The 27,227-nt window shown below is 44.6% G+C and overlaps 2 protein-coding genes across 3 annotated transcripts in view; one reads left to right on the top strand and one right to left on the bottom strand.

Annotated features, from left to right (window-relative positions):
• Positions 1-14,907, top strand: part of FBXL20 (F-box and leucine rich repeat protein 20) — a 95,443-nt gene extending 80,536 nt beyond the window's left edge. For both annotated transcript variants that reach the window (XM_043904401.1, XM_043904402.1), the window contains exons 10-15: positions 1,180-1,310; positions 2,944-3,004; positions 3,692-3,736; positions 5,517-5,573; positions 6,568-6,780; positions 8,151-14,907. In XM_043904401.1, coding sequence (XP_043760336.1) covers positions 1,180-1,310; positions 2,944-3,004; positions 3,692-3,736; positions 5,517-5,573; positions 6,568-6,780; positions 8,151-8,258 — 615 coding nt within the window. In that variant the 3' untranslated portion in view covers positions 8,259-14,907. The remainder of the gene's footprint in view (positions 1-1,179; positions 1,311-2,943; positions 3,005-3,691; positions 3,737-5,516; positions 5,574-6,567; positions 6,781-8,150) is intronic.
• A 1,943-nt stretch (positions 14,908-16,850) lies between these two features.
• Positions 16,851-26,941, bottom strand: LOC122693234 (transcription factor CP2-like protein 1). The gene is made up of 13 exons (XM_043900784.1): positions 26,938-26,941; positions 25,645-25,727; positions 24,958-25,078; positions 24,751-24,824; positions 23,924-24,029; positions 23,704-23,810; positions 21,054-21,206; positions 20,703-20,813; positions 20,125-20,222; positions 18,291-18,373; positions 17,673-17,818; positions 17,479-17,530; positions 16,851-16,888 (listed from the first exon to the last, which is right to left on the bottom strand). The coding sequence occupies exons 1-13, from the start codon at positions 26,939-26,941 to the stop codon at positions 16,851-16,853; spliced, it is 1,176 nt and encodes a 391-aa protein (XP_043756719.1).
• Positions 26,942-27,227: the final 286 nt, after the last annotated feature.

Raw genomic sequence — 27,227 nt, 5'->3', positions numbered from 1 at the left:
TCATTCCTGTGCAATGTGATGAAATGATTCTCAGCATTCATAAGACTTCTTGAAGTTTCTGCCTGAAACTGTTGAAGTGACCAAAGTATATACTTAATGCAGTCTCTTCTTCTTGACTAATTTGAAAACATAAAAGTTTAGTAGATGTTTACTCTTTTTAAAAATGGAGAGTATTGGTAATATGACTTTCTTCATCTTTTTTCCTCAGTAATCCCTTATAGACTTTAAAACATGAAGAAGAAAAAAAAAGGCAGCACAGCCCTCAAAATACTTTCCTGTGTATATACGCCTTATCAACTCATTCTTATGACAGATCTTGAATCTGTCTTTGCATCCATTTTTCATTTGTGTTTCAGTTCTACAGTACTGAGAGCATACTGATTTAAGCAGTGAATATTTAAAGTTTGAGGGTTTTTTTGTTTGTTTTTTTCAGTTGTCCTTACAACCGAAGAATACTGCTTGATTAAACAGAAATGACAGGAAAGCTTTATTCTGAGGCTTGCACAAAATTAGTGAATCTATCAAGATAAGGATAAATTAGAATGTTGATCATATCCAACACAAGATGTTTATACATGACATCTTTTTTTTTAATGTAACATCTGTGTTCTTTTTCATTTTAAAATTAAAATAATAATTTGAAACATACAAAATTTGAGTTGGATACAACTGTTTCTCTCCATTAAATTAGGATAGTCTTAATAAAACTGAAATTTAGAAATAAATGGATCTATGGTTAATAAAAGGCTGTAGTAGCCTCATCCACAGGTTGTTAAAGTAACTTAATATCAGTATCAAGTTTGAACTTGTAAATGTGTTTATACTTTTAAAATACTGCTATTCTTATCTGTTTTCTAGGTTTTAAAGTCATTTAATTGAACCTCCACCAAGATGCACCCCATGCTGTTCCCAGTCCTGTTACTCCCCTTAGGTTAAAAGAACCCCATTATAGCTTCTTCCCTTTGCACCAGCAGTGAGCACAGATTCTCTTGAAAACTAAATCAGAAGGAACTGGAAGGAAGGAAGAAAGTGTTCATTTTCTTTTAGGTCTGCTACGTGATTAATATCAAATCTGCTTTTATTTCTTTTTGGCACTTACTTCACAGAGGTAACTTTTTTTTGTCTTTATCTTCTGCTAAGTTACTGATAACTATGGGTTTTTCCCTCTTGTTTTTTTAGCAAATCACAGATGAAGGTCTCATTACTATATGCAGGGGATGCCATAAGTTACAGTCCCTCTGTGCCTCTGGCTGCTCCAACATCACAGATGCCATCCTGAACGCTTTAGGTCAGAACTGCCCTCGGCTTAGGTAAACATTTCTTGTTTGTCTCAAAAAATCAGAGAAAAGGAGCAGCGGCCTCCACTCATGCTCATTCCTTGGAAACTTGAAATTTTTAAGGTAGACACTAGAAGGCCACTACTACCTTTTCAGATGCCCACCTACTTGCTTCCTACCTCATTTGATTACATGTAATTGGCCTGAACCTGGGGGTAATAGTCCTCATTTTCTACTTCTTGCTGTCCATACTAGAATATAACTAGTACTAAAATAGCAAGATTTTATCTCATTACTTGAAGAAAGAAATAGAGGCATTTTCTTCTTATTAATGCTTTCATGTAATTTCTTTCTGAAGAAAATTTATAGAGGCCTACCTGTTCTGTTGTAGTAATGATGTCAGGTACATCTCGGGGAATATTCAAAGAGAAAAAACAATTCCTCTTTTTTACTGATGGTTTTAAAGCAAGCTTTATTTCTCTGTGGCTCCTCTTCTCTACCTAAGTACAAGATTGGCTGAGTATTTACTAAGAATGCTGTGTTATCAGACACATGGTATCAAGCCCATACTGATTTTTGGTCTTTAAAACAAAGCTTACGTTGTACTTACATATTAAATGTGTTAGCCATCATTTTAAATGACTTAAAAATATTAATTCATTTAATCATCATAACACCATATAAGCACTGTTACTATCTCTATATTATAGATGAGAAGACCAAAGCACAAAGAGGTTGAGTAAACAGTTCAAGGTCTCACAATTAGTAAGGGCAGGAATAAGTGTTCAGTCCCAGGCAATCTAGCTCCAAAACCTACAAAACCACTTTTCTTACCTATAGTAATCATTGTAAACCAATAAAAACTTCCTTAAAACTTTTTTGTAATGACCTGGCCATGGGCCTGTATATGGTTTTGTTTTGTTTTTTAACTTCTTTAGTAATTTGTCAGCAAACATGCAGTATTCTTTGCTACTGTCATACAGACACCACCAGACTTGTCACAGAAAAGAGCTTCTACTTTTGATTCCCCAAGCCTGTGGTTGGTGTTGAGGGTTGTGTTCAGCAGTTCCTGAATAGGAGAGTGACTGCCAGCTCAGCTTCCTTCTCTGCTGGGCCTCCCTGGGAGCCTGTGGGAGGAGGCAGGAAGCTTAAGAATATTTTTTTCATACATATGGAATTTCTTATTTGGGACAGGCCTATGATTAACCAGTCCCTTCATCGTATTTTTAAAAGCTATTTAAATCTGAGTGAACTTACATGTGAAATAGGGAAGGAGAATAATTTACTTTAGCAGCAAGATTAACTGAAACAAGAGTTTTTATCTACATTTCCTTTGTTTTCTAGGAGCAGGCTGCCCTCTGGGGGGTAAGCAGTATGCTATCACGAAGGCTTTTTAATGCGTTTATCATGCATTTTGGCATTAACTACAAGCTTCTATTATATTATTCTGATTGCGTCACCCTGAAATATATTTACAGGACCACTTTTTGATCGCTCCATGAAAGAGAATGGCAAGATCTGTATACAGACTTGCTTAGCTGTGAATGTCATTCTGTGTTACATAGACCTTAGGGAATAGGAGGTTGTTTTCTTAAATTCTTGCTCTTTTAATAGACCCAGTTTTCAGGGACCAAGGGATTGACTTTCACTTCGTTTGTTTTAACAGAATATTAGAAGTGGCAAGATGTTCTCAATTAACCGATGTAGGCTTTACCACTCTGGCCAGGGTAAGTGTTTTCTTCAGGTTCTGTAGGCTTTGTCCGGGATTTTTAATTTCAGAAGAATGATCAACATAGGGAAATGTAGGGGGTAGAAAATTGAGGTATGGGATGTGGGAGAATATATCTGTGGCTGGTGTTCCTGAGCATTAAGAGATTTTCTATATTTTCCACAAGATATTAGTACATGAAGTGGCTTTTAAGTCACTGTATAATATTATTTAAAAGTATACCGTCAAAAAAAAAAAAAGTATACCATCTTTGACCAGTGTAATGCACCACAAGGAAGGGCAGATCAATGGAATACTAATGGGGGAGGGAACAGGGCGAAGCACTTGGCATAACTAGATTAGGACACAGATTCCCTTCCTGTGCTTCCAAAGAAATCATTTTCATTAAATTGTTTTTGGTTGAAAGGATCTCTATATTTTCTCAGTATTCAGGAAATTTATTCCTTTGGACTTCTAAGATATTAGATACTTGAAGTATGGAATAACTGAGAAATTCACTGATACAAGCCTTTTTAAAAAGTGTAATTAATGGAATAAGGTAGAAAGTGGTATTAAAATGACACCAGTTCTGAAGCTCTTGAGATTTCATCAGTATATTTAATACTATTTCTTAGTTTTCTAGTCTTAATTTTTTCCTATATTTTAAATGCTTTTTCTATAATGTTGGGTTGTTTGTATTTTGTAGAACTGCCATGAGCTTGAAAAGATGGACCTGGAAGAGTGTGTTCAGGTAAGATTGTGGATTTTTACTGAGAAATACAGTATAATAGAAATGTACATAATATATGCACGTCAGAACATTCAATTCCCTACCCTCGAGTATTGTAGAGCCTGCTGGCTGTCCATTTGTTGAGGTGTCCTCCAGGCATACCAGACACAGGTGCTCATGCAATTTGTGCTAGGAAAAATACATGTCATCAGTAAGGTTGCCATTAGAAAGAAAGAAGGATCAGGCATTCAGATCATAAAGATATTAAGATATTTCTTTAGATCTACAGGGTTATGATACCAGTAAATAATTAAAACCCCACGACACTGATAGATATCTGTCCCTTTTTAGCTTAATTGGACCCAGTGCCTCATATATCATTAACCCTAGAGACCCAACTCTGTGTGGAACCCTGTCCTTCAGGCAGGCTGACTTACTACCTTATTAACACTTTCTTTTATTACCAATGTTAAGAGCTTTGAGTTTATTAGTTGGATAGGGAGAAATTTTAAAGGGGGACTCCTGAAAAGAAGATAGAGGACTTCCCTGATGGTCCAGTGGTAATGAATCTGCCTGCCAATCCAGGGGACATGGGTTTGATCCCTGGTCCAGGAAGCTTCCACATGCCACAGAGCAACTAAGCCCATGCGCCATAACCACTGAAGCCTGTGTGCCCCAGAGCCCGCGCTCCACAGCAAGAGAAGCCATTGCAACGAGAACCCCGAGCACCGCAACTATAGTAACGCATGCTCACCAGAACTAGAGAAAGGCTGTGCACAGCAACGAGGCCCAGCACAGCCAAGATAAAAACTTTAAAAAAAAAAAGAGCGGTGAATTTTTTTAATGGTAAAAACAAAGAAGAGAAGATACTTTGGTAACTACAGCAGCTATATATTCAGTAACTATATATACTCCAGGTAACTTTTTGTTATCTGGACACTAATTAGTACCTGTTAATCCTTATTAAACTAAAACATGTTCACATCCATCTCTTGCACATGCCTGTGTGTCCTTTCCGGTGTTAGTTCTTCTGAGTGATGCACACATGCTTGCCCACTCTAGTCCTCTACCCCCTGCCATTTCTTAGCCCCTGTGGAGTTACGTGTATTATAATAATAATTTCAGAATTGGAGACAAATTTGAAAAGAAAGGCTGATTTACTTTTCATCCTAAGATAATTATGAAAGACTTGTTTCTCAGGAGTTTTTCCTTACTGAATGTTCGTAGTTAACCCAGCAGCTTCTTTCTGCCATCCTTGAGGAAAATAACTGACATACCAGTTACCAGTCCTGAGTCGTGGCATTGCTTATAAAAATATGGGTCAGGGAAGGGGGTTCAGGATGGGAAATACATGTACACTCATGGTGGATTCAAGTCCATGTATGGCAAAAGCAACACAATATTGTAAAATAAATTATTAAAAAATAAAAATATGGGTCAGATATCTAAAAACTTGAGGATGTTCCTACGTTAATATTTTTCATGGAACAATATCTTCTGATTCACTTCTGTGATGGTTCTAAGGAGGTCAAAAAACGTCCAGTGGGTAGAAGTTAAGAGGGGACAAGTTTTCATTTATTTCAAAAACAATTTTCAACAGACCTGTTCAAAGATGACTAGATGATTTAAGTCTAGCCTGGATAGATTCTCAGAAAAACAGGTTCTGGTAGCTGATGGGATTTCAACCTTAAGATTCTGTTGTTTGATGATTGGGATATCAGTCTGGCAGCGTAGTCAAATGTGGTATGGCCCATGAGTTTTTTGCAATTACACCTAAAATAAACTTACATGTTTCTTTCAGATAACAGATAGCACATTAATCCAACTTTCTATACACTGTCCTCGACTTCAAGTATTGGTGAGTTTGATTTTGGAAATTTTATATATTTATTGGATTTACTCAAAACTGAGCTCTATTGCTGTCTGGTTACCATCTTGGGAAAGTATATTTCTCCAAATTGTCAACTTACAGAAGACCAAGCGAGGACTTAATCTCAAGGGAGAAAGATAGAAACTGGAAAAGTTAAATGTTTTCTCTGTCAATGCTTGGAGATTGAAAACTGACAGTTTTTCTCCCTCCAGCATGAATTACACTCCAGCCTGAATGATGCTTAAATTTCCAGAGGTCCAAGAGATGAGATGGCCCCAAATACAGTCTGCTTCTCATTGGGACTATATGTTCCTATAAAATAGAACCAATCAAAGCTTTACTTGGAGGGAGTTTCTGCTACTGCTTCCAGTAACACTGTGAGAAAGAATTTAGGTTGTCTGTTTTGTATCTAGGCTCATTTTTGGTGTTGTGTGGCACATTAAACCAGGTTTCAGTCAAGGGTTCTGTGTTTCACATGGAGGAACCAGGGATTTAAGGAAAACTTCTAAAGTTAACAGGTGATCACATCTTACAGCTGTAAGAATCATCTTCAGGTAATAAACTATTTGGGCATGTCCTGCATCAGGTATTCAATATTTAGTCCAACTTTCAAAAAAATTTTGTAGGAAAAGTTTGAGCCCCACCTTGTCCCAGTAAGAGAGGAAAAAGTATTAATTAATAATTTGTGTGTCGAGAGGGTTGTGGGAGATGTCTTATTTTGTTTATGAACTATTTCACAGTCATTATAGGAATTCTCAAGATGTATTTAGAATCACCCTGAGAAATGTTGATCTTTGATTATCAAAATCAGAACCCCACTGACTCTGATATGCATTCTTCATTTCACCACATGGCTCTAGTGATGGCTCGATATATTTCGGAATCAAACCAGAAAGTTCTTTTCCCTGATTACACACAGGCCTCTGATTCAAAGAATGCCATTAAATATTTCAGTGTCCTTCCCTACTCTATTTGGCTGCAGAGTCTGTCTCACTGTGAGCTGATCACAGATGATGGAATTCGTCACCTGGGGAACGGGGCCTGCGCCCATGACCAGCTGGAAGTGATTGAACTGGACAACTGTCCCCTAATCACAGATGCATCCCTGGAGCACTTGAAGAGCTGTCACAGCCTCGAGCGGATAGAACTCTATGACTGCCAGCAAATCACGCGGGCTGGAATCAAGAGACTCAGGGTAAAGATGGCAGCATCACCCTGTGGGTCTAGTTTCTCAGCACTTTCCTTTTTTCTTTTCTCCCCCTCCATTTCCTTTTCTAAGGTTTAGATTCCTTTGATATTTGTATTTACCTGGATTCTCAACAAAGAGAAAAAAAGATGGCAGGCAAACCAAAGGGTAGATAGTTTTTTCCTGTTGTTCCTGATGGAAGTTTAGCAGGAAGAAAAGAAATAATGAAAAAATATTTAGTTAAATGGGGTTTAAAATTTTTAATTTGTATAGCCTTTCATATCAAACTCTTGTGCTGGGGTTCTTTTTTTTTTAAGACAGCAGATTGTGGTTGGATCATACAGTTTTTTACCTTTTCTTTTTGCCCCATCCTTCATAACAGTCTCATGTATAGCCAAATCACTGAAAGACAGGTTGCCAGCAAGGAGGTTATAAAAGACTAGATGAATCTTTGTGTTGGACTTTTCTGCTCAACAGACGTTTATTGAAACATCTGCTCCACACCTGTTGTGGGAAAGGCACTGTGCTTAATTTGGCCCTTAGAACCAACCTTTAAAAATATCTGTGTTGGCCTTAATAGCCTCTGAGTACATAAAGGAGCAGCAGATTTAAGTTGAAATTTCAGTTGACCTCAGTTCCACCTCTCCCTTTAGACCTGGAGGACTGAGAATGTAACTGCAGTGGGAAGACCTTGCATCCATATCTCTTCTTTACCAAAAGAGAAAAGCCACAGGTCATCCAGAGCTGCTTCTGTGGCCTATGGTCCCTAGGCCTGCCTGGCTGTATTCCACCCCAGCCAGGGGTTCCACCTCTGAATCCTCAAGAATCACTTAGCACTCTTCCACTCTAGCTATCTATGTGCATGTCTAGACTCCTAAGTTCCCTAAGAGCAGGATCTCTATCTTGACCATTGTCCCTTTACAGAATTAGCACAATGCCTTGAACATAGTAGGAGTTTAGAAACCATTTATGTAGTAAATGTTAGAAGCATGTTAGTTAAAAGAGGATAATGAGTTTTTAAAGATATCAGAGGAAACATTGTCCATAATGGCTTGGAAAAAATTAATTTTTAAGTTTATATAATTTCTTCCAGCTATAGGAATCCAACCAGGAATCCCTTTGGGACAGGTTAAGAGATTAGCATGACTTTTGCCCCCAGTTTTATTATTATGGAAGCAGCTACCAAAGGTATGTGAGCTGATACGGTCTTTTAGAATAACCTGGGATGGTATGAAGTAGAACCTAGGTCTCAACATGCTGTCCGTGCTCAGCCTCTGTTCTGCCTTCATGTCCACTCAGTCCCTCTGGTTTTTGTGAGAAACAACCTTGCTGTTTCTGTTGAAGGCCTCCCTCTTAGTAACGTTTCTGTCTTGTTTCAGACCCATTTACCCAATATTAAAGTCCACGCCTACTTCGCACCTGTCACTCCACCCCCATCAGTAGGGGGCAGCAGACAGCGCTTCTGCAGATGCTGCATCATCCTATGACAATGGAGGTGGTCAACCTTGGTGAACTGAGTATTTAATGACACTTCTAGAGTTACCGTGGATCTCCATTGGAAGCAATCCCAGTGTTCCGGGCAAAGGTTACAAAGTGAGGGCGGTGTCCAGATCCCCAGAGCCACACATAAATACGCATACCCACTCTCACCCTGACCCAGTCTGTCTCTGTGACCAGGGGACTGAGTTCGAGCTGGCTTTATCATGTGGATTGGTAAAACTTAACCATTCCTGTTGGATGTGCCCAGAAGAAAATCATAAGCAAGGTGGATGGAAGGGGGCACTCCAGCAAACCCAGTGTTACTGCTACTGTGGTTTCTTTATTTTGTTAAGGGGTTTCTTTGGCGATTTTGGAACAGCAACTGCAGTCCTCCAGGGTCAAGGAAAGCATAGAAAAACAATACATTTTGTAACAGGGACCAGAGGGAAAATTTCTTTGCATCCTATAAATGGTAGCCATCCACTGTGAGATGACTAAAGAGTTTCTGTGCTTCCTTGTTCCCATGCCAACATGCTGAGCATGCTCACAAAGAAGGCTTGTCCATTCCTCCTCCTGTGTTTTAGTATTTGGCCCAGAGGTTTGCTAAATGGTTGCATTGAAATCACTGTGGTCCAGATGTGATGACTTCTTCACTCAAATTGTCACTGTCTGTAGCACACGGTGTACCTGTCTTTCCTTCCCTGTTGCTCCCTCCTGCACTCTTGCTCAATCTGTCATCTGTAATAGTCTGCTTACTCACACTCAATTGTTACTCCTTTGCTGCTGTTGTGTTTACAGTTGCATTTGGATGATTAGTTGGGGTTACCAAACATTTTTAAAAGAGACATTATCAATAAATATTTTTTTAATTCTAAATTTTACCATTAGGGGACCCTGCCTGAATCTTTGCCAGTCAAGAAAAATTATGAGAGGAAATTGAGCTAAGACTATTTTGATGAAAACAAACTTTTGCCTTTTGGTTTTTGTTATATCTTGTGATAAATGGTAATATGCATGATACACCCAGTATTTCCCCCTGCACATTTTTCCTTCCATGTAACTTAATAAGGAGAGAGAAATGCATTATTAGGAAAGAGTGGAATGGCAAATCCCAAAACTGAAACTGAAAGCCACCTCCACCAAAGCTCAAATATTGTGTGTTGACCAAAAAAATCTAGGTGTGATCAGTGGCATCTCTGATTTGTGCCTGTGAGATTTGTTCTACTTTAGCAGGAATGCTGCTCGAGGAGTTATGCGATTGAGCTGGGCTGTTTCTCTTTTTTTCCTCCCATTTCAGCTTATCAGGGATGCAAGAATGACCCTATCACAGCTGGTCAACTGTACATCAGTGTTTGGTATCATATCTAATGTTGGAGCCTCAAAGGACTAGAACCTTTTCAGAACCCATCAGCCATCTCTCTTGAGCTCCAGACTTTCCATGAGTGAAATATCAGAGAAGCCAGGTAAAGGCATTGGGGTGGCAGAAAGAGAACATTGAGAGGAAGTAGGGGGTTCAGTGTCTTGGGCAGCCTGGTCACCAGAGCTTAGAGCAGAGTATTCAGTGCCCATGAATCAGAGTCAAAGAAGTTCCCCCCACCAAAAAAAAAAAAAAAATCATAGAGGATAAGGGAAATAAAATGAGTTTCTGAAGTGTAAGAAGTAGATTTCTAAACATCAAGGTTAGAAACCTTGTGTGATTTTTTAATAGGGTGACTTTTGGTTTTTTAGGACATTAATGTGCAGCCCACCACAATCTTAGGTCATCTTCTACATGATTCAGGCTGTTAAAAGGCTTGTTTTAATGCTGCAGGTGTTAGTAATATGAACATATGTAAGAATAAAATGTGATTTACTTTTCCATAAGCAATTAGTTGAAAAGGTCCTAGGAATCTACTATCCACCATTAGTTAGCATGTTAAATTTATTTTAAATCTTATTTTATTATTACACCCTTTTAAAAGCTCAAATTATATGTATTTTTCATTTCCTTTCCCTTATCCTCTTTTCAGGTTACCACATAAGGAATATACTTTTTTTCAAAGTGAGACGCACTCTTCTGGCTATATCCCACATATATACATATACACATTTGCACACACACTTCTAGATGTGGTTGAAAATATTCAGATCCCCAGGTAACTGGGGCAACAGCTCTAACATACAAAGTTTAAAAAAAAAAAAATAGTGCCTGAATAAACCTTTGATTTATTAGTGAGTGTGGATTTTAATTTCCCAATAGTTGAAGTTCTTGAGGTACTTCTTTATTTAAAAAAGGAACAGACCTATTCACTAGTACATGAATGTCTTGAAAATGCTGTTTCTCTTCTCAAAGAGTGCACCCACATGCAAGTCTCTGCGGACTTGTGCAGGTGAGAACAGTTAGGTGAGAATAAAGGCCTTGGAGTAAGCAGCTCTGGTACGTATAAGGTCAGGCAGGAGCCTTGTTCCTTTCTCAAGAAAACTTAAGGCCCATAAAGCTTGGAAGGACACGTATTTTTATGCCAATCTGAAACCTGTGTCGGTGATGAAATATACAGGACTTTGAGAACCCATGGTAAGTTTTGGTCAGGTGGAAAGGGTCCTATCATTTGAACGTAATATTTCCTGACTCAACATTAGTAACTCTCGAAAATCCAGTAAGGCTTTTCAGATTAGGAAAAATTTATTGGTCCCTTTGTCTGACTCCAGAGTATGCCTTCAATTAAAAAAAACCAAAAACCAGAGTGAACAGTGAGAAGAGATTTACACAAAGTAAGAAGGTATCCTCAAAGTTATTACACATCCAGATCATCTCTTTTCTAAGCAGCCTTTTCCCCTTATGTTTTCCAGCATCATCAGTATCTTTTACATCTTCATTGACCCTACCTATGAAGGTGATGATTCCACCTTTTTTTGTGTGTGTGTAGACTTCCATTTCCTTTCTGTACCCATTCTTGCCTTCTGTTTAAAGCTTCACTGCCAGTGACAGTGCTAATTTATTTCCATGTCTTCAATCTGGCTTCCTCTCTGAATTCTTGTCCTGATCTGGACAACCTTGAATTCAGTAACTGTTAGGCAGCTCAGGCCATTTTTCACTGAGTGATCTTTGATGTTTGCTTACTAAATTTGAAATCAAACTGTCAGATATAAGAAATAAGGGAATCTGGCTTCTTCCCTTGTTTCCAATATTTGGAATATGGAAGCACATTGTGCTTTTATGTAAAAAATATCTCTCATCTTATTCTGCTCTTTAGTGGATGTAAAAGTATTTCTTAAGTGGTTTTTATAAATTTCCACATCCATTAAGTTGATTTAGTCAGACATGTTAGTCAGAATTTTTTCATATTCCTTATATCACCTTTTAAAGGGAAATCTGGTGAATATTTTTATGATGCTTTATTTCAGGCTTTCCAAACTGTTTGAACGGTTCAATATAGCTACAATGCTGTAGCAGTCAAGTTCTTTTATTTCTTCTAATTGCCTTGTAAAATGCATTGTTAACTGGTTTGATAACCCACAAATGCCATGGGAGGCTAAACAAAATACGAGTTGGAACCTGTCTTAGTTTGAAGTTGTTAGGAAGTGTGATATCCCAGGAAAGAAGAGTTGGTTTCCTGTCTGCCTGTGGGTGACATATCCTTGGTGACTGTGTTGTTTAGAGCAAGGAACACTTGGTCATGGTGGACCCTTGTCGATTTCATGTTTATTGGGCTGAAAGTCAGATTGCTCATGACAACTGCCACCAGAGAGGAAGGGTTTAAAGGAAATGGGTCTGTCCTGCTTTTCCCCCTTGCTGTGTGCATGATTTAAGGTTAGTTTTCTATCCCTGTTGTGCATCCTGGCTGACAGACTCCTTCAGTGGTATGCTTTGAGCTTCTGGAACACTTTATTAAAAAATTGCCTTCTCTATCTGCCCACCAGTTCTAGGATCTTTAACCACCTCAAACCTAGGCCGTTTGAATTAGTCAAGTCTTGTTTGAGAAGACAGATAGGATGTTTCATTGGAGGTCTTGAGGCAGAATCCTCTCCCTTACAATGATCTTGGACCAAAGAACCCTAAAGTGGTAGGAGCGTGAGGGGAGTTAAAAAGTCTCAGCCTCTCACCTTTATTTCTATCATAAATGCTAATTAGAAAATTGGAAGATACAGAAAACTGTATACAACCATTTCAGTAGGGTATAATTAATCCAGGTAATTTGGCTTGTATTTGCTGTGTCCAGATGTCCAAACTTAACATGACATCTCCAGCAGAGGGCATGCTGCTCTAACTTGCCCTCTCACTTGAAACAAACTTTCTACCATTTGAGGCAAGTGAGTTTTCTGCAGGAAGGGCTTCTGCAGCCCACCCACCCCCCTGCCCCAAGGCAAGTCTACCTGTTTTGCCCATGTTTATCCTTAAGAATATCAGTTCTGCATCTCTGGAGCCTTCAATCCTTAGGAAAGTCAGTAAGAACTTCTCAGCTGAGTCTGAGGGAATCTTTGAAGCCCAAGAGAGTTACATTTAATTTTCAGCAGGAAAAAAAAAAATTGTTGGACAAGTTTACATGGGTGTTAAGAAAAATGTCATAATGCACTTCTTACATCTCTGCCTCCTGTGTTTGTTGAGTAAGCCCTTGGTAGAGGTTGGTTCCCAGGTGTTGAGACTAAGTGCTTCCTCAGGCAGGGTGGTTCACTGCCCTTTTAGGAAAAAGAACCATGAACAACCAAAACTATATCAGTTGACCCTTTTTGTTTTCTGTATTTTTCAGTGTCTTGTTTTGAAGAATCGGGGTGGGGAAATGGTAGTTGCAATTTTCAAAGTAAAGGAGAAAATTGGTTCTGGAACTGGGGTACTTTGCTTCAGGTACGAGCATCTGTCCTGAATATGTCGAAACAACTGCCTCGCATGTGAGCAGATTTACTTTCCATCTAATGAACTCCATGCCCTTCTTCCTGGCAAGGAGGGCTTCTACTTTGCACACAGCCGACCAGTGTCACCCAGAAGGGGATCGGCACCACTGAACACCACCAGTGCTTCCCAGCAACTTCTGGGCGTGGTTTCCACCAGAACACGAGCAGGTAGGAAGTCAGTGAGAACTCCCATCAGGGAGAGAGGAGGGAACAGAGCTGTTCAGACACGTGTTCTCAACTGCCGTTCCCCCGAGAACCCAGGAAAACCTTTGAAGTAATTTTTTTTTTTTTTTAATTAAAGTGAAGGAAGAAGCTTTGCCCCACTAAGTTTTGGCTTGTCAGTGTCTCTTATACCGCTTGTTGTTATTAATTCAAATCTGTCCCACACTGCTGCTCACATACATGTATGTGTTTGTTACCTTGGCCTAACCCTTCTCAGCCCCTGATGTCGTTATTCTGTGTTTTCTTTTTTTTATGGCACTAGTGAATGAGAACCTAAAGTCTTAGAAAATCCTGACTTGAAAAGGAGTCTCTAACGGGCATGGTTTGATTAATTCCTTTACCTTTCCCCACCCAAAGACTTGAATGATTTTCTTTCCTAGTGCTATATAATAGACCTAATAATAAGTGAAACCTTTGCTGCTACTTTTCTGGGTTTACATCAGTTTTTTTGTTTTTTTTCCTCCCCTTCCCTTAAGAATAATTTCTTACCTGTGCTTCTCTGATGACTGTTAATTTCATAAGTACAGGAAGTGGTGAGCCTGAGATTTCTTCTCTCACTTCCCTCCTTACCCTGCTCCCCCAAAATACACTAACCTCTAACATATGCAAGATCTGTGAGATGGGGCTCATCATAAGATACTTGTGGGTGTATTTTTTCCTCACCACACTGCAGCTCTCAGAGCTGGCCCCTGAGGATCTGTGACTACCCAGTCCGAAGAGTTGCTCCGGGGAGAGAAAGGCCTTCTTAATTTTGCCTTTCTCCATTCCTGTTTTACAATCACCCTTCAGATGCCTCCTGTTGTGGCTGCCTCTTTTCCCCTCCTTCCAGGAATTTTTTCCCAAGCAGCCTGCCTCGGTCATTTCCCAGCTCCTCTCCTCACCGTTGCCCACCTTCCAGGGACCCTGAGAGCCCAGACCTGAGAAACAGGCCTGTGCAGAGCTCAGAGAACTGTGAGGACTCCCCCTGCCTGTCAGACTCTGCTTGGGGACAGAGATGGATGGGTAAATGGTGCTGTGGGAGAAATTTTATCTTCAAACCAGGCTGTTTGACCCTTGCACTGCCCCGCCTCCACCCCCACTCCCTGAGGAAGGGGTAAAATGCAGAGGATGGTTGACTGGCAGGGTCTGATCCCCAACATTGCTGTCTGGCCTAAGCCTTGTCCAGCCATTCGGCCTGCCCTGGAGTGAGCGCTTTGGTGTGTGGGAGCCGCTGCTTGCTTGTTTCTCCACCAGGCCTGCCCCAACACTTAGCCAGTCCCTGGGGCCAACACAGTTCCCTCTGTGGTGACCTAACAGCAGCTTCCATTAGCTGTCCAAGCAACTGTGTTTCCACCCAGTACTTTTGGCGCTTGAGATTGGGGGGGTGGGGGGGAGGGTTATTTAAAACAAATAAAATCCAAGGTGGCAGTAGAGGATTCCTTTTGCTTTAAAAATCTTTGGATTAAAAAGAAAAAAAAAATGTTTTTTATATATAAATATATAAAGTAAATTGTTATGTAACTATTATTGTTTCCTGTATGTTCTAATTTTTGTTTTATGATGTAATTAAAGGAAATAAGCTGTGAAGACTTTTCATTTTGCTGCGGAAATAGCCTGACTTGTAGCTAAGAATCTCAACATCCTTGAACCCTTGGTGTGTAAACGCCCCTGAGGCTCAATCTTTTTGGCATCTTTATTTTTTTTTGCTATCCTTTAATTAGTACTCGTCATTAATTTTTTTAAGTATTTAGTATCTTTTCAATAGCCTTTTCAACAGCCTTAATACCCTGCACTCCATTTGTCTCTAAGAAAAATGGAGGACATAATATAAATCAGAATTTATAAAAAAACTTTGTCTTAATTAATTTGATAGTAAACAGTTCAGTCTGAGTCCCTTATCTGTGCAGAGCATTGCCCTTAGACTGAAAAAGGAGTAAGGGAGTAGTGTAATGGTTAATCACGTAAGTTCCATGTTAACCACTCTATCTCAGTTAACCGCTCTGTCTCAGTTCTTTGTTGGTAAAGTGGGGACTACAGTACCTGTTTCAGAGTTGTGAAGATTAAAAGCAAAAATAGTGGCATACAGTGAACACGTTACCTGCTTTGATTTGCTTCATTTCAGTATCTAGTCTGCTGGAGGCTCCTAGCTTGAAAGATAAACAAAGGCTAAATGCAGTGGAGTCCCTGTCCTTTGGTGAGATAGGGACTAGAAGTGGAGCCAGATCAGCAACCTTGATTTAGATCTCAGGGTGTCTACCCTTCCCTGAAACACACCTGGGGAGCCCTGTGGGATCTTGAGCCTCACTTGAAATCCACTCATGCTGCATGAGGTAAAGGCCTAGTCTGGATTGGTCATCCGGGGCCGACAGGGTCCCACGCTGCCTTCCAGGGGTGCAAGCAGATGCCTGCCTGCTTCCTTGTCCTCATTGAGGCAGCCTTGGCCTAGGACATCAGTCCTGGGTGTTCACTGGAAGGACTGATGTTGAAGCTGAAACTCCAATACTTTGGCCACCTGATGGGAAGAGCTGACTCATTTGAAAAGACCCTGATGCTGGGAAAGATTGAGGGCAGGAGGAGAAGGGGACAACAGAGGATAAGATGGTTGGATGGCATCACCGACTCAATGGAAATGGGTTTGGGTGGACTCAGGGAGTTGGTAATGGGCAGGGAGGCCTGGCGTGATGCAGTTCATGGGGTTGCAAAGAGTGGGATGTGACTGGGCGACTGGACTGAACTGGCCTTTGAGGGACGCAAGTTCTAGGTCTTTGAACTTCAATATGCATATTCTCCTTCCCTTCCTTTAATCCTGTTAATCAGTTCAGGCAGTGTTTAGAGCCTTCCTCCTGCCTACCCTTCCTAGCCAGAGGTCAAGACTCACCTAGCCAGGTTTAGGACTCACCAGAGATGATCAGTAAATGACAGATGGGGTAAATGATTAATAAAGGCATTTTGGTCTGGCTTCCACACCATGCACACATGGGTTTTTCTTTTCAGTACGTTTAAAATTTTCCATCAGAAAGTTTTAAGGGAAGGGAATTGGGGGGAAAAAAAAAGGAATGGAATAAAACATGGCCTAATACCACTTACTAAAAAGTACCTAATTTAATATAAAGTTGGTTTTCTACATGGAAAAAAAATACACAGAAAATTAAGTTTCAGGTAGATTATAAACCTAAAAATGACACAAGATTTTAATTCAACTACATTTTAAAAAAAGAAAGCCCCATAACCTCACTGTTCAAGAATAACTGTAGTTGAGCACCTTGGGGCAGGAGTTCCTTATCTATATTGCCAGGGTGTTTGCCTCACAGGCTTGGCCAGCTCAGCTCAGCTTGTCTCAGGGGTTCCAACAACGTGCTGCAGAAAGAAACATGAGCCTGGAGCCTGCTTGTAGGACACATCACGGTTTGGCTCTTCACCTGAACCCTGGTGAAGCATCTGAGGATTTTAACAAGGCTTCTGATGAACATAGGAACCCAAAGGACCAGGCTTGCACCAGTCTCCTCCTCTTGAGCAGGGCACCTCTGGGCCTAGGTCAGAACCAGGTAGTAGCCATCTGGATTCTGCACTGAAAGCAGTTAAAAAAAGAAGGGGCTCTAGTGGAATGAGGCAGACCTCCAACCTACTCTGCTGCTCCCAAACATCAGAGCAGCCTGTGGTACATCTGCCACATCAAGTGTTCTTCCAGGGCCCCCGAGTCCAGCTCTTTAGGACCCCCCTGGGTACAGGAGCACAGAGGAGGGAGAGACGGCAGGCAGTGAGTAACCAGGACCACCAGCCTGCTGCTCAGAAGTGCTCTGCTCCAGGTGATGTCCAGCAAGCCCCTGCCCTCATGACCAGTATGACTGTTGGTGGGGTTGAGGCAGTGGTGTGGAGAACAGGAGCTTTCCCTCTCCTCCTAATAACTCCCTGAAACCAGGGCATTTCCCCCCCGGTGAGAATATTGTTACTTTTTACTGAGCAATGAGTAGCCGTTCTTGGCTATATGACTCTGTCTCTTTGATGCAAAGCTGGCATGGAGCAGATGTTCACCACTTGGTTGGGGCACAGCACCCACAACACACCTTCAAGGAAACTTTCAGTCTCACATAGGAGACAGTGTAAGGCAATCTTTCTAGGGCCTGCCAGGCACACAACCGCTCCCTCTAAAACCCCTACCTTTCTTCACCACAGCCACAAAGTATGATTCATCTTTCAGATTCTGAACCACCTGCAAGGGAGAAGGGGTCACTAAGACAATTCTGTTCTTAGAGCCAAGCAGAATAAGCTATGGCAGAGACAGCGAGACTGGGCCTGAGGTTGGAAGAGTATTCCAGGCCTTGGAACATGCAGGGAACCACTGCCTACTTTACCTGGTCACTGAGGAGAATGAGGATGCCCCCGGGGCCCTGATGGAAAAGATGATAGATCTGATTGGCTGGGAGGGCCAGGAGTTCAGCCAGTTTCCCCAAGAGCTCTACAGCACTGAGTTTATCCAGAGAGATTTCTTGATAAAAGCCTGGGGGTGTGGGCAGCACAGGGGCAGGAGTCAGTGGGGGGTGCCACTGCCCAGAGGGCAAAGTAACAGTTCATTGGGAGGCGCCCAGATGGGGAGGAGTAAAGGAGAAAAGCTTATAAATTCACTTCCATTTTCACCTCCCATTCCTTACCTCTGGCAAGGCCTCAAATTGAGAGGAACCTCCAGTTTAAAGAATTGATGGGACGCCATATGAATGACTGAAGCCCAAATACAATAACAAGATTATAGTGTTCTAACCCCTTGTACCAATAGAATGACAAATTTGGATGGAATTTGTGGAATCAAAAGTGTAGAGCATGGAGGAATAAACCCAGGGAGACATCCTGGAAGAAGACGACTAGTCGAATCACAAAAGATGAGAATGCCAAGGGCATGCTGGGTCCCAGGCCAGAAGAGGTTTCATGCAGCCACGCCTGGCTTCTTTTGTTTTCTGAAGAGGCCAGAACCTCACCTGAGTCAGGGTTTTTAGGAACCTCATCGTCTTGCCTAGAGGCCTCCTGAGCAACATATAAGGTCAGCAGGTGTCGGATTGGCCTGGACCAAGAGAAAAGTCTACAATCGTACCTGAACTAACAGGTCCCAGGTTTAGCCCTTTTGGGAGAATCCCACCTCCTCCCAGGTGTCTAGGGAGAGGGGTCACCAAGATTTAGTGAACGCTGGACCCTGTGGGGAAAGGAAAGGAAAAAAATCCACCTTTACTCCCAGAAACTGAGTGATGCACACGGGATGGCCACAGAACGAAGTCACAGCAGCCTAACTTGAAGCCCAACTCTGCTAGGCTTGCTCTGACCTCAGGCAGCAGGTTGCTGTCCTCCTCAGGTTTCTTACTATCCTGAGTTTCTTACTTTGTAAAAAGAAGTGGGGGTAAGTAGTTTTTCAGGTGCCTTCCACTTAAACATTCTATGAAACAGGGCTGCAGCTGAGTTGGTAAGTGCTGCTACACTGGGAAGGCTTCCCAGGTGGCACTAGTGGTGAAGAACCTGCCTGCCATTGCAGGAGACAGACAAGTTCGATCCCTGAGTTGGGGATGATCCCTGAGTTGGAGAAGGGCGTGGCAACCAACTCCAATATTCTTGCCTGGAGAATCCCATGGACAGAGGAGCCTGGCAGGCTACAGTTCGTAGGGTTGCAGAGTCAGAGGTGACTGAAGTGACAGCACGCACACACTGCAGTGAAAAGGGAACCCTGGTTGGCAACGCCCAGCACCTGGCTCTGAGAGTATTGAAAAGGTGGATCCCGTCAGCAGCTCCACAGATCTGGATGAGGTCCTAGCGAGTAAGCTTCAGCAGATCAGTGCCTGCAAAGTCAGACAGGGCTAGATTAGGGGAAGAGAGGCCAGGATCAAGGGTGGCAAGGGATACAATCCACTATTAGTCTACAAATAGCCCTAGTATATCCAGACATGGGAGTCAGACTTGGATTCAAATCCCACCTCTGCCACTGGTAGCTATGTGCCCTTGGGCAAGTTATTTAGCCTCTCTGAGCCCTGTCCTCAGGGGTGATGTATAAATTGTGAGATAATGCACAAGAGAGCCTAGCAAGCATTGTGCTTTGTCAACAACTAGTTCTAAATAAAAGTTAGTTGAAGGACACAGAGCAAGCCAGGACAGACAGGCTGCCTGCCTGAGGGCCCTCAGTCCCCTCCAGGTCTGGTCCCTACCTGTGGGCCAGATCCCAGCCTCACCAGTGAAATTGGCCAGCAACCGGCAGTAGCTGAAGAACCGGTGCCGATGCAACCACTGCTGTGTCTCTGGGACAGAGGCTCCAGGGTTCAGATCCTGAGGCATAAAGAGTGGTCCAAGTAGCACCATGGACTGAGAACAAGATGGAGGGGAAACATCCCTGCCCTTGGGGGTCCCAAGTCTGAGAAGGGAGGCTCATCCTGCCTGAGGGACATGCCCGATGCCATCAGGCAACCATTTTGCGATCTGTGGCCATACCACATCTGCCCACCAGGGGGCAGGGCCACCCTGTTACGGAGAAAGATGGAACTGCTGAGAAGGCTTCAAAAAGAGTTGGGGGTGGGGGGAAGACTCACAAGAGCTAGGCTGCCCCCCAAGGTGTCCAAGGACAATGGTGAGGAGCAGAGCCTGTGGGGGAGCAGGGAGTCTGGCTCAGGGGAGCAGGGTGGCCAGTCTCCTGCCCCCACTTCCCTAGGCCTGTCCTGGTGTCAACCACATGTCCCCAGAAGCCCGCTCAGCGGCACCCCTGGGCCTGCCTCCTGCGTTGAGGGCTTCTCTCTTCACTCTCACCCCAGGGGCTGATAGGTGTTTATCCTGCCTCACCTCTCCGGGGACAGGAGCTTGCAGGAGTGGGGAGAGGTCAGAGCAAAAGGGCTCAGAGGCGGGTGGGCCCCTGAAATGGGCTCTGGCCACGGTGAACACTGTGGGGCAAACAAACAGCAAGGTTAGCCTGGACATTCCAGAGTGCCGTGGTGACTGCTGGCAGGCCTTGGACAAACTTGGTCCCTGCCTCCAGGAGTCCCTCACAAGTAGATCAAATTTCCACACAATGAAGAGAATTAAACTAGCCTCAGGTCTGGCTGGGGGAGTCAGGGAAGGCTTCCTGGAGGAGCTACAGCAGCAAGGGAGATGCTCCAGGAAGAGAGAGCAGAAGTCAGGTAGCTGCAACAGCAGGGCGCAGAAGAGGCAGCCTGTGAGCGTCAGCTCCTGGGAATCGTCAACTACAGGCAGTGCAGTTTGTCCTCGCAGGAAACAGGGAATCACTGGTGTGTGTGTGGGGGGGGGGGGGGGGGTGGTGCTGATGATCCTGCAGCAGCTGCAATACCTGAGGCCTCAGTTTCCCTGCGTGTACCATGAGGATGTTTTCTGCCCCCCACCTCCCCCACCGCCCAGCCGCATACCTCCATGAAGACGGTGCTCTCACAGGCTGTCTGATACTTGTTTCTCTCATGCACAGGCTGTTTCTCAATCTTCTCCCGGTCAGTTTTCAGTTTCCGATCAGCTCCTTTGGGCTACAGGGGGGTAACAAGGAAACGTCAGAGCTCCCCTCCTTACCTGCCCACTTCTCATGACAGGAAGGGCTCTGAGAAAGAGACCAAGCCCTACCCCTCTGTGTCTAGAGAAGGAAACAGTCCCAGGTACAGGACCTGCAGGCTGAGTGAGGGTCCACCACAAAGCCAAGTCAGATCCACACAGCCAGCAAGGCAGTCCCTGAGAGGGATGGAGGGGAAAGGGCCCCGTGCTGCCCGTACCTTAAACACCTTGACGAGGCAGCCCGCTGAATGCAGGTGCTCCAGCGGAAGCTCCTTGTCATTGGGCTTGAAAGTGTCGATCTGGAGGCGGAAGGGGACGCCTTTCTCCCCACCTTTTTTCCGAGGAGTGAACTCAGGGCTGATGCAGTGAACCTGAGGTGGAAAAGAAGGTGACTCTATGTCCCGCCCACATTCAAGGGATCTCACCTGAAACCTGTTACCTGTCTGCCACCTGCCAGCCACAGCAACTTTCCATCCCCAACCAGTGTCTATTCTTAAGGCATACCTTATTAGGTTCTTTCCCTGGTTCAAAATCCCTCAGTGGCTCCTCAAGACTGTGAGATGAGAAGCAAAGTCCCTGACCGTGGCATTCAAGCACCTTAAAGAGACAAGTCAAACCTTTTTGCCTGTCTGCTCTCTTTCTCCCATCAATGAACCCACTGACCCACCCATCTAGCCTACTGACCACTCCAATGCACCTGCAGAGCTGTCCCTTGAGTCCTCTACTGGGAAAGCTCCCTCTGCTCACACTTGAGCCCATACATTCCATTCCAGGGTAGAGTTACCAGTTCAAAATTTATCTAAATTGAGTGTCCTGTATTTTATTTGCTAAATCTAGCGGTCTGCTCTAGGGAGCCTTCTTGACCTGTACAACCACTGTAGCCTTCCCGCAGTCTTGTGAAGAATAGCTAAAGAATCTAACTTTACAGGTAGGGAAGCTGAGGCTCGTAGAGATTACATTACCCGGGCAAGATCCATGCCAAGAAGTGGTGGAACTGAAATTATGCCATATCCACCTGGCTCCTCGTCCAGGTGCTTAGAGTACAGAGGACATTCAAAAAAGGGACTTATAGGTGAATTTTGACAATTCTTTTTATTATAAAAGGAACTATATTCAACATAGAATATGCAGGGGCGGGGGGGCTTCCCTGGTAGCTCAGCTGGTAAAGAATCCACCTGCAATGCAGGAGACCCCAGTTCAAACCCTGAGTCGGGAGGATCCCCTGTAGAAGGGATAGGCTACCCACTCCAGTATTCTTGGGCTTCCCTGGTGGCTCAGAGGGTAAAGAATCTGCCTGCAATGTGGAAGACCTGGGTTCAATCCCTGGGTTGGGCATGGCAACCCACTCCAGTATTCTTGCCTGGCAGGCTACACAGTTCATCCAGTCGCAAAGAATGAGGACTGAGCAATGAAGTACAGTACAGCACTGAAAAAGTACAAAGGATACGGGCATCTCCATCACCCCACCTCTCAGAGACAGTACCGTCACTCCAAATCTTCGTTGTGACGAGACAGAAGCCAAGGCGCACACACTCGCCTGACATCTGTACTTGCCTGACAGTACTTGTTAACATTCAAGTTTTGTTTCTGTCTTTTCTCTGGGCAAGAATAAAACACAACTTTTATATACACACACACTTTTATTTTTGCAAAATAGACATCAAACATTAAATACAGGTCTACATTCTGCCTTTACATATGGGAAAGCAGTTTCTCTTGTCATGGAGTATTTCTAAGACATCATTTTAATGGCTACACAATTTCCATTATAAACTACTAAACACTTATTTCAAAGTCCACCCTTATCTGATGGACATTTTGATTAATATCTTTTAATATAAAAAATGGCAGGGGTAAAAAAAAATGGCAGGGGTATTTATTATGGTACTTATTCAACACTGCATTTCTTGAGGTGGAAAATGAGGGAAAATGAGTATGAACATTAAATTTAATAAAATTTGCCCACGTACCTACAAAATGGATGCACCAATTTGCATTCTCGGGATATGAGGTTGTCTGTTTCTCTAAAGCTTACCAATAATAAAAGTCTTTGCTAGTGTATATGTGCGTGTGTGTGTGTGTGTGTGTATATATATATATATATATATATATATATATATATATATATATATATAGTTTGTTGTTTAATTGCCAAGTCATGTCTGACTCTTTGCGATGCATGGACTGTAGCCTGCCACTTCTCTGTCCATGGGATTGCCCAGACTAGAATACTGGAGTAGATTGCCATTTTCTTCTCCAGGGGATATTCCCAACCCAGAGATTGAAGGCATATCTCCTGCATTGGCAGGTGGATTCTTTACCACTGAACCACCAGGGAAGCCGTGTATGCATGTGTGTGTGTACATATATACATGTAGTTTTAATTAGCATTATTAACATTTTGTGAGTTTGAACTGTCTACATTTATTAGCAATTTGTATCCTTCTTTATAAATTGCTTATATCTTTTGCCCATTTTTATATTGAGCGTTCATCTACTTTTTCTTTTTAATGTATGAGCACTTTTTATATATTTAAAATATAACATTATATATATGTGGCAACCATTTTTCCCATTTGATGTCTCCTTTTAATTTTGCCCATACTTTGCAGACCATTACTTTCCATGAAGCTAAATTCTGTCCTATGTTTTGTCATTTCTTCCATCACCTTAATGTTTGACAAGTCCTTCCTTATGGTGACGTTCAATCAACATTTGTCCACCTTTGTTCCTCACAGTGCTTTCTGGAAGTGATTCATTCTTATTACCTCCTCTGACCTCCACCCAAGCTCACCTTCCTTTCCCATATAGGCTGCTGCCACCCCCATCTGACCTCCAGCCTCCTTCCTGTCCCAGCTTCAGACTCACCTGCAGGAAGAGAGAGGTCCTCTTGGTCGGGTCCCAATAAAACTCCACGGTGTTCAGTTGTGAGGGCAGCACTTGGGGTTCCAGCACCCCCACGGACAGTGGGATATCTGCAGGCACAGATTGGCAGGCAGTGAGCAGGGCTCAGCACCACCACCCCTCATCCACAGGGGCCTCTAAGCCAGACAGCAGCCCTGAAGGGCCTTGGTCCCTCCCCGCTCACCTATGTCCAGGATGCGGTCCCCAGGCCGGCTCCACCTCCACCCGGCCAGCTGTTGCTGCTCCGTGTACTGCAGGCGCTGGTCGTGGAAAACCACACGCACCATGCTCTGTGGGCACAGGACGGTGCCGGGGCATTTGGGAACCAGCTCCCACCTCTGGGACAGGTCAACCTTTCCAGCCTCTCCCTTACCTTTCCTCCCACACCCAGGGGGCAAAAGGACTTAAAATAACTAGATCTGTGTCCAGGTGCCACCTGCCACTCAACAAGCGGTGAAACTGAGGAAGTAACCTAGAGCCTCAGTTTCCTCATCTGTAAAATGGAGGAGTTAATCCCTTTGCACTCAGTCACTCTTTCTTCGAAGCACTTAGCAGTTTGCAATTTGTAAATCAACTTGTAATCATATCTAAATTGTTCAATGACATGTTTGTCTCAGTAGAACGCAAGTCCCCTGAGGAAGGAAGCCACATCTGTCTCTTTACCCATGAATCTCTAGTGCATAGAACAGTTTCTGGCAAAGAACGGTAGCTAAATAAAAACTTTTTTTTTTCCTGAGAGATGGAATCATGTGTGTGAATAATGCTATGTTAATGTATTTCTAAATCCTGGTTCTGCTACTTACTGGCTCTGTGTCCTTGAGAAAATACTTCACCTCACTGTGCCTGTTTCCTCAACAATTCCCGCCACCACCAAGCTGTTGTGAAGGTCAAATGAAAAGGTGGACTTTAGAGGGTTCTCCTTGAGAATGACATCACCGTGATGACACTGGCTTCCTGCCAGAGGGATAGTCATAGCCAGTCTTTGCCAGGACTGGGAGTGGAGGCACTTGCCTTCAGCAGCCGGGGCTCCTGGGTGGCATCGACCAGTTTGGGGTTGCAGAGAATCCGTACCTCATAGGACTGACCTAGGAGAAATTGAGAGGAAGTGGGCACCCCTCTCTGGGGGGCAGAGAGGCTGCCTGCCACCCCCAGCCCACCCTGGGTCCAGCCTCCCGCTAGCACCCCGCTAGCCCCTCTCCATCCCCAGGCCCAGCACACCCTGGTTCAGGTAGGTGAGGGTCTCCTCCTGCTGCTTCACGGCCGGCGAGGTGGCTGCGCAGAGCACGTACTGGAACGCGGGGCAGGGCTGCTCCGCTTGGGGGATGTTGGCCAGCTCTTCCTGCTTGAGGTAGGGGAAGGGCAAGGCCTCCCTGCCAGGAAGAGGAAGGCACTGCTGGCTTCTGCCCTGTCCACCCCCTCCTCCAAGAGGCTTTGACTCTTTCTGCCACATTCTGCCTCCAGGGAGCCTACAGTTTGCTGAAGCAGGTACCCCTGCAGCAGCCAGGGCCTAAGGGGTCCCCATTCAGCTCCTCTGGCCTCCAGCAGACCTCCCTTCAGGTGCAAATCCCCAACAGTACAATATTTGCAAACATCTGCCATCAATTACTTATTTGCATCCTCAAGGCTTGCTTGACAGCCAGTGACTGCCCAACAGGTGTCCTGAGCGGGTGGGTGGTTACGGTGTTTTGAGATGTCCTGGGACCCACTAAATTCCAGGTACCTTTGACCGTTTCCCAGTGGGTTCGCAGTGAGTTGGATATGACTGAGCACGCACACACTGACCAACCACCCCCCAAGAGCAGGAAGCCCATAATCTTCGGCTTGAAACAGATGGCCCTACCATGTCCATCACAACTCAGATCAGTGCCTTCCTCGGGGACTGGAGGGAGGGGTTCTGGCCCTTACCTGAGCAAGCTGCTTGGTGGCCCAGGGTACAGCTCCCCGGGGCTCGGCTACAGGTGGTCCGGCTGGTTGTGCCAAAACAGCATCTTGGAGAGACAGCAGGACCAGCTGTGTCACAGGGAACAGAGCACTGGGTTGGGCTGGACACCCCGGGCCATCCAGCCGGGGCCCCAGGCTTTACACAGGCAGGGACAGAAGGAAGGCTGGGGCAAGGCTTCGGCCCCTTATTGGCTGAGCAACCAGGGCTCCAGGAAACTCAGGACCTGTTAGGCAGCCCTAGCTGGGGGGGAAGGGAGAAATGATATCCCTAGGGCTCCACACCAATCATTAATTCAAAGAGGAGACAGTTTTGCAGCAAGACCAGTCACAGGGATGGATATCCACTAACCCCACCTTCACCGTTCCCCAAGAGGCCCAGGAACCATGAGTGGCACCCTGGGGCTAAGAGATTAGCTCCAGATATACAAGCCAAGCTGACTCCCGGAGACCGCCTGCCTGGACCCCTCGCTGGACACTATGGGGGCTGGGAGCCTGACTGCTCCAGGGGACAGGACAAACAGACACACAGCATCACGTGGACCTACAAAGGGCCTTTGCTCCCCTGGCCTCCCCCCAGCCGCCCCCCATATAGGGGCAGTGATGGCCCAACACCTGTCCTGTCACTGGGGGCTGCCTGGCTAGGGGCCTGGAGTTAACAGAATATAGTCCAGCTTGCTGTGGAAACAACTCAGGGGGTGGTGATGGGAGGGAGAGCACGCCTGTGAGAAGGAGGGGGTGGGCCTGGGAGTGCCCCCTCCCCGGGGAGGTAGAAGGAGAGGAGGTCCAGCTCTGCCCTGGGGCTTGGGGCGGACTGTGTTTATGGACGGCCCCCTTCCTCGGGCTCAGCTCCTGTGGTCACTGTGCACAGTCAGCCCTGGCCTGCGGCCCCCACCTCCCACTACTGTGTTTGGTGTAAACAGATAAGGGCGTTGCAGAGAGCAGAGATTGGGCTCCAAAGATGTGGCCTGACCTCATGTGACCCTGACTATCCAGGCTTTGTGATTCTGGCGGCCCCTCCTCAGAGGAAGGGAGAAGGAAAACCAGAGTATGCCGCCCTCCCCGCCCCCATCCCCCCACCCCCCCCACACACAATGGGCAGGGTTCCTCCAGGTACCTGGCCCTCCGTCCTGTACCTACATTCTCCTATGAAGCCAGACCAGAGGAGAAAAGGGGATGGGAACATTCTTGCCAATGGGCGCCAAAGAAACTTTGAGTCCCCAAGATCCCCATTAAAACCCCTAAGACTTCAAGACTCACCCATTGCCCAAGCTGGATTCAAGACCAGAAGGCCCCCAATGGGACTCTCTAAGGTTGGACAGAGTAAGATACCAAGAAGGACAGAGGAAGGGGCTAGGAAGGGTCAGGAGGCAGGGCGTGGCCCTGGTCTGGGTGGATCAGGATGAGGGAGTGGCAGTGGGGCCGAGGGAATGTGGAGGTGGTGGGAGGAGGCTTGTTACAGAGGACGGAAGTAGAAAAGGCTGAGACCGGTGTGGGCCCTTCAGAGGACACCACCAAGAGCTGGAGTGGGGAGGGGGACTGCGCCATAG

The sequence above is a fragment of the Cervus elaphus genome, chromosome 5 (genome assembly GCF_910594005.1).
Source record: "Cervus elaphus chromosome 5, mCerEla1.1, whole genome shotgun sequence".
Lineage (NCBI taxonomy): Eukaryota > Metazoa > Chordata > Mammalia > Artiodactyla > Cervidae > Cervus > Cervus elaphus.
The sequence above is the reverse complement of the archived record's forward strand: the minus strand, read 5'-3'. Positions and strand labels throughout refer to the sequence as shown.

Coding starts and splice junctions, on each gene's coding strand:
- LOC122693234 (XM_043900784.1), bottom strand. Junction 24,825..24,957: donor CCTCACCTACCTGAACCAGG/GTGTGCTGGGCC, acceptor AATTTCTCCTAG/GTCAGTCCTATGAGGTACGG. Junction 17,819..18,290: donor TCCTAAAAACCCTGACTCAG/GTGAGGTTCTGG, acceptor CCACACCCCCAG/GCTTTTATCAAGAAATCTCT.